At 46.4% G+C, this 12,891-nt stretch overlaps 1 protein-coding gene across 7 annotated transcripts in view; it reads right to left on the bottom strand.

Annotated features, from left to right (window-relative positions):
• The window catches only part of Znf618 (zinc finger protein 618), a 175,963-nt gene that overhangs the window by 68,953 nt on the left and 94,119 nt on the right, over positions 1-12,891 (bottom strand). For all 7 annotated transcript variants that reach the window (XM_021160792.3, XM_021160791.3, XM_029476688.2 and 4 more), the window contains exon 2: positions 7,062-7,105. In XM_021160792.3, coding sequence (XP_021016451.1) covers positions 7,062-7,105 — 44 coding nt within the window. The remainder of the gene's footprint in view (positions 1-7,061; positions 7,106-12,891) is intronic.

Below are 12,891 nucleotides of genomic sequence, written 5' to 3' on the forward strand. Positions count from 1 at the left end.
ATATAGTAACTCTGTGTGTGTGTGTTTGCGAGTGTGCATGTGTGTGTTAGGCAGGGATAGAGTTTTATCCCTTGACTTCCTAAGCTGTACAGGCTAGCAGCCAATCACAGAGCATTTATACTGTACTAGTTATGAATAACCCAGAGGCTATTCAAAGCATATGGAAGATTATGCAGAGGTTACAAACATATAGAGCACATTTTACAGATGGGACCTGAGTATCATAGGATTGAGTATCCTTGGGGTGGGTGGGAGTCCTGGACAGCCTTTCTCCCACACAAGCATCTGTCCATATCAGGGACCCAACAAGTAGTCATTTTCTCTAGTCCCTACACAGGAGACACACAATGTGACTTGTGCTCAGACTATGAAAATGAAGGTCAATCAGCCTCAGCCCGTAGGTGGAACGCTTTCTACATGAAGGGACCAGAGGAATTTCCAGCCCCAATAAAAACAAAGGAGTGGTGAGCATGGCTGCTCTCCAGCCAGCAGCCAAGATGAGGCAGGCAGTAGGGACACACTGCAAGAGAAACAGACAGGAAGGGAACAGAAGGGAGCTGTGGAGCAGGGGGACCTCCGTTGCCACCATGCTTTGACTAGTGTATGAGCAAGTTTCAGCTGAATGAGGGTGCATCTTCTCCCATCAGCAGAGTCAGGTTCTCAGGAAGAACCCCCACCCCACCTGCTCACGGTACACACATAGCGTGATTCAGGAGAGAGACTCAAGCAAAATTCCCAGGAGACCCTGTTCAGTTCTCCGTGCAGAGTCACCCCAAACTCAAATGCCCCTTAGTGAAAGTGACCTGTGGTTCTGATACCTGTGAAGGAGGTTGTGCATTTCTCTGTCTCCAGTGGACAGCAAGAGTTGCATATGAACATTCACAGGAATCTGCTCTACTTAACAGTGTAGACTTAACAGTAACTGTTGAAGCAGTGAGTGAACTCTGCATACCAGTAAAGCAACCAGTCCCTTGGAGCCAGGGTGCAAACTTTAGCGTTGACCTAGTGTGTGAGAGGATAAAGGACCCCCACTTTGCCTAGAGTCTGGCAGAGGGATAAGAGCCATTCCTGGGCATAATATCCAAGCTCTGTCACTAAGCTCTGTCATAAGCGTGGATCCAGAGGCAGAAGCCTCCAACTGAAGCAAGCCAGTGCTCATGGAATCCTGTCCATCCACACCATTGCTTTTCTCTAGTGCCAACTGAAGGTCACTGGGAAAATTCGGTGCTAGTGAAACAGGTTTGTCTGGGACAACCTTTATTTTAGGGCATAAAATCAGTATGCTAACAAGAACCACTTTTTAAAGAATGGTTATGCAGGCTCACACACATGGTCACGATTACAGAGGCTACTGGTAAAAGGCCTCAGCTTTCAAGGTAAGACTCCACTAAGCCCAAAGCCATTTACTCTCACTTGGACATCTCCAACTGGCTCTGAAGGAGGAGACTAGGCACCACCATCGTCGGTGCTTTGAGGAGAAAAGAAGGTATGTGTAATATCAGGTCATAGTGACCTGATCCCAAGGGGCCCTCGACAACCAAGCTCCAACCTCACTCTCTCCTCTACCCAAGCCTCGGTGGTAAACATCTACAGAAGTAGATGCCCACTGATCACCTACTGCAGCTAGGTGTTGTGCAGAGGGCATGCACATCTTAGCACACTGAGGTGAGGGACTGACACAACCTCCATTGTACAGTTGAAGTAAATAAAACGCACCAATACACAGAGGTCGGGTAACACACAGGAGGAGGCAACGCCACGATCTGAACCCAGGCAGATTCTACGTGGAGCTGCTTGGTCCTCACATGGCTAGAGCAAGGGCAGGGAAGATGTGCATGCAAGCAGGCAGTCAAGCAAACAAGAAGCAAGCAAGGAAGGAAGGAATGCCAAGGTCAGGAAGAGGGAACTATGCAGACATGGCTGCCCAGTCTGGGACTAAGCAGGAGGCTGTAAGTTTTCAGATGTAGGCTTCTCTCAATCAGTGACTCAGAGTTCAAAATACAAGCCCATCCTGTGTTAGCTCTTTGCCTATCTTCTATAGCACTGTCGGTCTGAACCTGAAACTATTTCTGCCAACACTGCCTCCTCTTTCCTGATAGACTACACCATCAAACCATGAGCCAAAATACCCTTTTCTTCTTACATTGCTTCTTGTCAGGTGTTTGGCCACAGCAATAAGAAAATTAATGATAGGATTTCTCTATGATTTATATTATAGATGGCTCATCACAGACTATATTCAAGCAATATATTATCAAGTTATTTCTTCCTTCTTACTGTCATTTACGTCAATGTTGTACACTTTATTTTACATATGCAATAAAGTCTTAATTCCTTCTTACAGTTGTCCTCTGGTGTCTGTAGAGCTTCCTTCTAGGACCCACTGTGGATGCTGGCACTCTGGGATATTAGCCACTTATATAGCAGTAGCTTTTACAACATCTTTGCCCATACTCCTCCCCATTTAAAGGCAAATGATCCTTTTCTAATCAAATAGCAAGTCACCTCTCCTTAAAACTTCTACTGGTTCCTGATGCTGAGTGCTGTAATGGCTGAAGTCTTAACAATGGTGTCTGAAGGACTAGGCAGACACACTGTTCTCTTTGATGTTATACGAATGCAAAGGACATGCCCAGCCGCAGGCAGGGCCTGGCACCTATAGTTCTCTCTGGTTGAACAACACTTCCCTCAAAGGAGCGCCAGGTCTGGTCTCTTTCACGTCCTTGGTCAAGTGTCACCTCCCAGGTGACGTCCTTGGTCAAGTGTCACCTCCCAGGTGACATCTTTCGTGAGTAAGCACCCAGACTTAAGAGGTAGCAGTCCTCTCAGTCTCCCTGCCACCCTCCCTGATCTTTCCACCATAATTTTCATAGATCCCACAACCAGGCACTTTACATATTTGTCTCACTAGAACCCCAACATCTCAAGGTCAGGACCTGCAGTCTGTTGTGGCCACTGCAGTATCATTAGAACCTAGACACGTGGTATCTTACGGAATGAATGGATGAATGAATAAATGAATGGATGGATGGGTGGATGGATGGATGGATGAGAGACCTGGCTTTCCCATCATCTTGGGGACCCTTTGTACCTGCCGCAAGGATGCAGTGAGTGGGCTGATCCTCTCCCATCTCTAGTTGTCCAGAAGGGTTTGACTAAATCACTAGGAGCTTTCCACTCTGAAAACCTTCCACAGGCCAAATGAGCACAGTTCTTCAAGACAGCACACTAAGAGCTATCTGCATCTGCTTAATTATGAAGTCCGAGTTTCCTCTAGACCTTTGTGGTTAAGGCCCTCTGCCCCTTAGAACAACCAGCATTTGGCAGCTGTGGAGGTGCACGGCTAGCTTCTGTGGCGGTTCAATATGTAAGCAAGCAGCCTGCACATCTGTCAGAACAACATTCGCCCAAGCACTGGATCACTGGGCTTGTAAAAGCTGCCCGGCTTTGGTTACAGGGAAGTACTGCAAACCACACTTGTCTGTTGCTTAACACTGGGAACGCTTCCTCTCCTTGTCCCCCTCAATTTAACTGCTAATTCCTTAGCAGCCCGTGCTGTTGGTTTTGGGGGTTAGCCAGAGGCCCTCATGAAAAATAACAAAATTGTGTATTCTAGGCCAAAAGGAAGGAGTGGGGATTAAAGGGCACTTGGAATAATAGAAGGGAGCCCTGACAGACTGGGAGCATGGGCTGTCCATTCTTCAAGGTCATTTCTGCCCCTGGCTCTCCAGACTCAGTCTTCACTTTGGGGGAAAGGCTTTCAAACCTTCATTTTCCATCTGAAGCCAGCTCAGTAAACTCAAATCCCCAGTGTCCACTATATCCCATTTGGTCAGGATCACATTCTCTAGAGACATTAGCTAAAGTGATGCTTTAACATGTCAGTCAATCCTGGGGACACTAAGCTACTCAACAGCCACGCTGTTTGGTCATTTAGAGAAGAGGTTCCCAACCTGTGGGTTGCAACCCTCTTTCAGGGTCCAAGAACCCTTTCACAGGAGTATCGCCTAAGACCATCAGGAGACACAGATATATAGCTTACAATTCATAACAGTAGAAAAATTACACCTAGGAACTAGCAACAAGAAAAATTTTGTGGTTGGGTCATCAAAACCTGAAGAACTGTATTAAAGGGTCACAGCATTAGGAAGGTTGAGAACCACTGATTCAGAGGATACAGTTAGTTCCAATCACAGAATCATAATACTTACCTGGGAACCCTCACTTTTTTCCTATCTTATTTCTGTTTTGAAATAGTCTCCCTAAGTTATTGAGGCTAGCCTTGAACTCTTTCTGCAACCCAGGTAGACCTCAAACTCATAATTCTTCTGTCTCTTAGCCTTCCAAGTAGCTAGGGTGACAAGTCTAGACCATCATACCCAGCTACCCACTAGACAGCAACCCTGACCCTCGAACTCTTAACTAAGCCCCTCTACCTGGAAAAGCAGGAAACCAGAGTGGGCAAAGACACCAGAGAAGTCAGAGGCAGCCTGCACCTCCTGCATCTTTACAATTGAGCAGCCTGAGGTCCATCAATACCTCTACCTCAGCTTTCTCAGAGAAAACTCAGAATAGTGCAAAGACATCTCTCATAAGGGGTTCAATCCCTAAATATATGTGGTAGAGAGCCCAGGCTGGTCAGTTAAGGAAATCACATATAACCCTCTTCTACCCTTTCCTGGGTAAGAATCAATAATCAATCCCGACCCGCCTCTTCCATTGACTATAAGCATGAGACTGTAGTCCATGCACAGCTGCTACCACTAGCACTGGGAAAACCCATCTATGCGCTCTGGTTACAATGACCCAGATATGTGTTCTGGAGTAGGAGAGGTTAGATTAGATTGGATATATATTAGATGATGAGTGAAGTACCCCATCCCTATTGGGATGACAGCGTAGATGGAGCTTCATTGCCCTGCATGGCTGTGGACCCAGCACTTAGAACAGAGCCTGGCACAGAGAAGTCACACAAGCTGGCTGGATCAATTGACCCTTGATCCATCAAAGCACATAGTACACAGCACACAGCACAAGGCCTACCACAGATGGTGCAAGGCAGACATGGAAGAAGGTAGTAACAGCTGACTTCACCCTCACTTGAATGTAGGAAAGGGGAAGGCACTATCTCTGGTAAGTTTCCTGGTCTGGCACAGTCACTCATTCTTCTGGTGGTCCTGAGCTGGATAGTTCCTTGCCATGGCCTCAGTGTCCCCACATGTACAGTGAGAGTGTAGATTATATGAATTCCCACAACCCTTCCAGTCCTGAGAAATAAACCCTCTCTCCTATAAGCTGTTTCTGTCAGAATATTTTATCATAGAGTTCAAGAGAACTTTCAAGAGCTAAGGGAGCCACTGCTTTGGAGGCCACAGACTCACATACAAAGTCTACTACCAGGTCCCAGGAAAGGTGTGTCCTGGGTACTGCTGGCTATAAGCTTTGCCACCAGTGTTTACCACCAATGTTCACAGGCATGGCCTGATCAGCTTCAACAACATGACCTCTTCAATCCTCAACTTGACACAATTAGAATGACCTGATAAGAGAGTCTCAACTAAGGAATTGTGTACACTGGCTTAGCTTGTGGGTACGCATCTGTGGGGAACTGAATGGTAAGACCCAGCCCACTGTGGGTGGTATCATTCCCTAAGCAGGGGGTCCCAAACTGTATAAAAGTGCAGAAATCAAACTGAACACAGATAAGAGAATGAATGAGCATGTGCATTTTCATTCCCCACCCCCACCTGCTCTTGACCAGATGTTTCAGGATACTGCTACACCGGCTTCCCCACAGCCAACTACATCCTGGTCTGTGAACTAAAATAAACCCTCTCTCCTCTAAGCTGTTTCTGTCAGAATATTTTATCATAGAAACATAAATTTTTTAAAAAATCAATCCTCCATTCTAGACTACACACCCTGTTCCTGCATCACCTCACTTACCTGACTCTTGCATTATGCAAAATATCTACTTGACCCTACGAGGTCATGTGGGTTAAAAGGACTTCCCTCCTGGTGTCATGATGCCCAGTTCACCATGCAAAAGTCTTCAGAAACAAAGCTGAACCTATTGCCTTTTGGCTCAAAGAACAAACCTCCCAAGGATTTCTAAAGGGTGTTCCAAGGGATATGTATTAAGTAGGTGAATCTCAATAACAGGGTCTCTTGGTTCATGAGATTTAAGAAACAAACATGACATCATCATCCCTTCTCTCCTCTTTTCTTCCCCTCCCAAGCAAGCACATAATCACATTTAAGGCTAAAATGTCCCACAGCAATTAAAAAAAAAAATCTGGTTGACATTGTCTATTCCAGTGTTTCCTGGTAAATTTGGCCATAGAAAGAGCATTCATTCCCCCCAACCCCGCACCTCCCAAAACCCTCAACATTTTAAAGAACTGTTCTCTGGGGCCCACGGGCAAACTTTGCCATGTGGCAATCAAAATATGAGCTCCTGGTCCAGCAGGTGACCCCTAACTGTATGTGCCAGGAAGCCACCTCTCTTCTCTGTGGTTTCCTTTCCTCTGCCTCCAAGGCCTCAAACAAAGGTCACAGGATCACTAGAGCTTTACCCAAGACACGGATGCAGCACCAGTGCTCACTTTACCAAGTGCCAACTGGGCAACACCACAGCTTGGGCCTTATGGTTAGGCCTCTATGTCTTTCTCCCTTCTCTGCCAATACCAACCCAGCTCTCCTCTAGCTTTCCTCTCACATCTCCTGCCAACTTCAAGGGTAAGGATGGACCTCTTGTCTAGCACATGGATAGCCCACGGCCTTGCTTTGAAGTGATGGGTTCAGAAAAATAAGTCCAAGTATGTGCCATACTTCTGGGGTATCCTAAAGTTGCCACTATATCGACTAAGCTCCCCCACTGTGCTCACCCCAACTTTGGCAGCCAATGGCTAAGTTCTCCAATGAGTCATCAGAGCTACCCACAGAGGGTGCATGGGGAAAACTGCCCAACAGCTAGTATACTTGAGCTTGCATGGGTGCCTCTCTTCTTTCCAGTGGTCAAACTTGGGACAGGGAGGGATGTGGTGTGGCGAGGGATGTACCTGTTAACCGTGCTTTTCCTTCCAGGTGCACTGGCTTCGTCCACCTGCAAAAGAAACCCAGAACACCTCCATCAGTCACCGCAGGAGATACAGATTTTGGGTACCACTACCACCCTGGGTGGTGCCCACAGAATAGTCTCCAGAGAGTCAGGGCCGCAAACTGTTCCATTCCTCCAGGCAAGAGATCCTGTCCCCAGTGGCAAGAGGGAGTCAGGACACCTGCCTACTCACAGCTGTTTGGCCATTTAAATCCAGTGGAGAGCCCACTGCCAACATAAACCCCCACTGCCAGCACAAAGCCAGCAACCACATGCCCTGGGGAAGCGGCGAGGAGTAAGTAACTAGTTAAATCTGAGATTGAATTGCTCTGTTTTTATTTTCAGCTGGGATTTCCAATAAAACAGTGGCTGCAGATTTATTCCTACCAACCAGAGGGGAAAAATCCCATTATGTTAAAATATTCTGTTCCCCCAACCCTATGAGCAGAAGAAAGCAAGAGAGGGCCAGCTCTTAATCTTTTTATTTAGGGGTGAGGGGTGGGGAGATAAAGCTGACCAAATGAAATTTTCACAAATCAGAAAATTCTGGTTCAAATGGAGAGACTACAGCCCTGGGGGCTTCTTCTCGTCTTAGGAGGCCTGACTGACAATGTCCTGAGGTCATGACTCTTAGTCCCAGACTCAGGAAGACTTTGGCACAGAGACTAAAGGAGGCTACAGGAAAGTGAACAGTGCCAAGATCCCACTCCCACTGATTACGGGTACTGATCTCTTCTTGGCTATCTCAAAATACCAGCAACCATAGTAATTCGAGGAGAACGTGTCTGAAGTGCACAAACATGTGCCCCAGTGCCCACTGCACACACCACACATTTTCAAGCACTCCTGGCAGGGTCTGTGGTGCACCTGCTATTTCTATGATAAAACACACACACAGCCACCCTGCATGCACTCCTGAGGGACAACCTCTCCTCCCTCGGGTCAATCTCTACTGCTCAAAGGTCAGTATCTTTTTGTGCCCAAGCTTTCTAAGTTGCGTGGAGCCTTAAAGTAAAAATAGCAGCTGCCTTTTGATGTGTGCTTAGGAGAGGTTAGAACCTGGCTAGACCACAGTCTGGGTTTGATTTGAACAAATTGTCCATACATAACAGGAGTTTCATCCCCTAAAGCCCATGGTCCCAGGTTTTCTTAAAACCAAACCAAACCAAACCAAACCAAAACACCAGATAAGCCAGTAGTGGCATTCAGCCCTCCGGGGTAACAGGCAAGTAGTGGTGACATTCCTGCTTCTCCACAGAGCCGATTCCTGGCTCTCAGCTCAGTTCCAGCATCTGCCAGGTCCCTGTGAATGTCCCTATAGGCCCCTCTTGCCGACTTCTCAGTGAGTGTCAGTGAAGGGCACTCCTCCCCTCTAATGCCCACAGCGGGTCCCAACTCAAAGGCTCAAAGACTTTGTTTATCCAAAGTCCCACAGCTATGAGACCAGACCAAGGACACTCCAGAAGCCACCCTTCTCAGCCCTAGAACCCTTTGTCCTCTGCCAATATTTTGGAAGAGCCAAGTGGCACTGTGGAGGTTCCCATCACCACACACAGTCAAACACTGACAGTTTAAAGGCAGGGAAGGTGCCACGTACATACGGTTTGGAAAGAGTGACAGCTTGTGATTTCAGAAGGAACCAAGTGGAAAGAGGTCTGCCATTTCATGTAAGCAAAGGAACTGGATCAACTACGGCCTCTTCCCTACACCCCCATTCCTCAGACTTGATACAAGGCTGCTTTTGTGTTCAGGTCCTACAAAGCAGAAGAAGTTTGATCCTGAGAGTTTTTAAGAAATTGTAAAATTCCAAATAATCTCTTGCCTTTCAGGCTGACCTCTGGGTATGGAGTTATATATTTCACATACACTTCTAACATTGTCTTTTTCAACAAATTTTTTTAAAGATTTATTATTTCTGTTTATGCGTGTGTGTGTTGATGAGTTTATGAGCACCACATATATACATGCGCCTGTAGAGGTCAGAAGGTGTTAGGTTTCCTGGAGCTGGAGTTACAGGTAGTTGTGGGCTGCCCTCTGTGGGTGCTGGGAGCCAAACTCTGATCCTCTGCAAGAGCAGTATGTTCTCTTAAACGCTGAGACATCTCTCTAGCCCTTCCTATCACGAGTTTATGCCAGGCTGGGTAGGTCCAACACAGTGAGGGTGTAGCAGGAAGAGAGGATGGATGCTCTGTGTGGACACAGGTGACAGTTCTCAGCTGTTTCTCAGTCGCTGACTGGTGGCTCCATATAGCTGGAAGTCACTCCTGATTGTTTTGTAAAAAATGAGTGACAAAGACAAAATGTCTCCAACTATTCAAACTGTTGTTGAAACAAATCATTGCAGAGAATGGGACCAAGATGGGGTGGGGGATGCTGGCTGGCACCAGGTACCAGAGCTGCTAAAGGAAGGACTATCTAGACCAGGGAGTGTTCTCCCATTCGTGACCATGAGGTAGTGCTGGGAAAAGATGAAGGATGGATGGGCAATGGACACAGCAGGGAGACTCCAAGACAATATGTCACTATCGCAGCAGCACATGGTAAGCACAGTTTCATGACTGGCATGAGGCTGAGATAAATAAGGTCACATATGTAAACATATTTAGTGTGGACTCTGCAGCCCCAGAAGCAGTCCCAGAGGCCAACACTTACTGAGCCTAGGAAACCAAGGTTCGAGAAAGTGGAATGGTCTGCACAAACTGCAGAACCAGCCTGGACTGCCCAGAATCCCTTGTTCAGGTAGCAGCTCGATAGGTTCTACCAGACCACTACATAGGCCAAGACTATCTCCAATGGCCCAGATGACACCAAGTACAGTTTAGCATCAAGCCTAGTTAGGGCCCAAGTTGCAACAGCTTAGATAACGTGATTGCTGTGATCACTGTGTGATCCTCTGCTGAGAAACTATGTGCTCCAAAAGGACCCCTCCTTTCGGCTTCTCTCACTCTGGTTCTGTCTGTGTCTAACTGTGAACCTCAGGCAGGCTTCCTGTAAACTGACACTCTCTATGGGTCAAAATGGGGGCAGGCGCTGAGGGTAAAGCCAGCCCCCCATCCAGCCCCATACCACCTCTGTCTCTCTATGTTGAGTTGGCCCAACCTCTACCACCAATGAGATATAGAAGAGATGGCCTATGGGGGAAGCCTCCTCCTCATTCTTGCTGGCTGGGGGTAGACATGGTGGCCCTCCAGCCCCTATCTGGTGTCCCGCCCTCGTTCCCAGCTCCCTCCATTCCTCACCCCCAGATTCTCTCCAGTACCTGGGCAAGGCTAGTTTTGGTTCCCTCCCTCCCTCCTTTCCCTTCGCAGATGCATGTTAAGATGTTCTTTTCCATTCTCTTATTAAGGGTTTTCTTGGAAAGAAAATATTATTCCAAACCCAGAAATTTTATTTCTAAATTTGTGCAAATGTAAGTTGTAAGACATTAGCTGCATTTCACATTTTGTGCAAATGGCAGAAACAGGCAATTCGTGTGCTACGGGGATGGGGGCTGGCCAACGATTTCGATAAAATAAACCCTTTTTTAATTTAAATGCTAATGCACTGAATTAAAATTTAATAACTGAGGAAATTGAAAAGCCGAGCAGGAATATTGGAAATAAATCCAAGCAGAAACAGCTGAAATTAAAAATTCTAGAGAGTGGGAGGACAGCAGCTAAGCTGTCTTATATGATTACATTTTTTTTTTCAGAATGAAGCAAAAAAAAAAAAAATCCTATCTCTCGCTGGCTCTAGGGCAGTAAATCCACAGCGCTGTGATTTATTGCTCAATTTTCCTGAGGGAAAAAGGCTTTCTTTCATGCTGAAATATTTCATAAATTTCAAGCCAGCATAAATTCTTAATTTAAAAGTTATGGAGGTCACATTTAGTGCACGGGTACAGTTCCAAAATCTTAAAGGCATAGCAGCAACCGGAAAAAAAATAAAAAAAGAAAGAAAGAAAAAGAAAATGTAAAAAAGAAAAAAAGAAAGAAATCGGAGTAGAGAGCATTTCTCTCGTTCTCTCTTTCTTTCTTTTTTTCTCTCTCTTTTTTTTTCATTTTGGTTTCATTTCACAAGTTGAGATTCTATTCTTAAAGATTCTTCCAGGATGGACAAAACCCAACCAAACATGTGGAGAACCGGTGTGTGTTTGGAGATCAGCTGTAAAAGACAGAGATGAAGATTTAATTCAATTAGGAAAAGGCTTTTTTTTTTTTTCCTTTTCATTTTTGTTCAGCCACTTGAGGAATTCCTGATAAAAATTTCCTCCCGGCTGGGAAGGGGTGAAGGTGGGGGAGGGTGGCCAATGTAATTGCTTCTCTTAGATCTCCAATCTTTTGTGCACTGTGATATATTCATTTGTTATACAGCTGTTCAGTGGCGGAAAGAATGCTGGGGCGCCCATAATTCTAAGCAAATCAATCAAAAATTAATGATTTGTCATGCTTGCACAATGGAGGAAAAACAGCTCCTTGGGTCCTGGATGCCTGATCTCCAAGAAGGAAATGCCTTTCTGTGATAAGAGGGGGCTGAAGAGGGACCACACGTGATCCGGCACCTCTGTGAAGGTGGAGGGGTCACCATCTTGGGGTGAGCATGTTCAAGATGGCACCAGGACAGGCCTCTGCATGGTGCATTTCCATAGTGGTATAATTAGTTTTTGGCTTTGCCATCCCCACCCCCCATGGCAACTTGAAAATCACTTCCTGTCTGGAGGACTGACTCGCTCCCCTCCCCCAGCTAGTTTTAACTTGTCTTTGTGCATTGTTCTCTGGGCACTGCTAAGACAGCACCACCAGCACCTCCCACAAACGCCATAGGGCTGGGGCCACCCTTCTGGGAGTACCTGGTGTACTCCAGACTATGTGTCACTCTTCCTAGGCCAAGTCTCCAGCACCCAGCTCAGGGAGAAGACTCAACACATGGCACTGGATTCGCTTACAGGGATTGCTGCTCAGTAAATCCTGCTTGCAAGGTTGCCCTGATGAATAGACCACACTGGGTATGCAGCATGGATGAAATGTGGATGAGTGCACACACATGCATGTATGTGTGCTCACGTGTATGGAGAAAAGAGGTCAACGGGGGAGGTACTTGTTTCAATTACTTTCTACCCTATCTGTTGAGAAAAGGTCTCTCAGGGATGCAGCTAGACTGGCTGGTCAGGGAAATCCGAGGATCCCCACCTCCCCGTCTTCATTCCCTCAGTGCTGGGATTACAAGCGCACAATGTTCCTCGGTTCTTACTTGGGTGCTGGGGTCCAGACTCAGGCCCTCATGCTTGTGCTGTAATCTTGTTACCAACTGAGCCATCTCCCCCCCCCCCCCCCGTCTTCATCAACTGAGTTTCAATGATCAGTTCATGCCCTACTCCCTCTGTAAATATTTCATGAAAACCTACTATGTGTCAAGTACTGTGTTGAGTTCTAAACCAATCCCCAGGGGTCAGTACACTTGGCTGTTTGTAGTATCCTCAGGCACTGGAAACCAGCAGGCAAAGGAAAGCTTTCAGCATGCTCCATCATACCAACTCACATGAAGGCCACATTCTTAGGTGTCCAGAAAAGACATATATGTACATGTGTGTATATGTAAGTGCCCACATTTAGAATGCATGTTACCTCAAAGATTTAAATTAAACTTAAGCTAAATTAAAATTGCTAGGGAGAAGAGCTCTCAGAGCCCCAGGACCTGCCCAGCAGCAGTCCTATGCTACTTACTATTTATGGAGGATGTTAAGGAACTGCCGTGCATCATCATATCCCTTTCCTTCCCAACAGCCAGCATAGCCTCCAAATTAATCACACAAC

The sequence above is a fragment of the Mus caroli genome, unplaced genomic scaffold (assembly GCF_978045245.1).
Source record: "Mus caroli unplaced genomic scaffold, Mus_caroli_1 scaffold_6, whole genome shotgun sequence".
Lineage (NCBI taxonomy): Eukaryota > Metazoa > Chordata > Mammalia > Rodentia > Muridae > Mus > Mus caroli.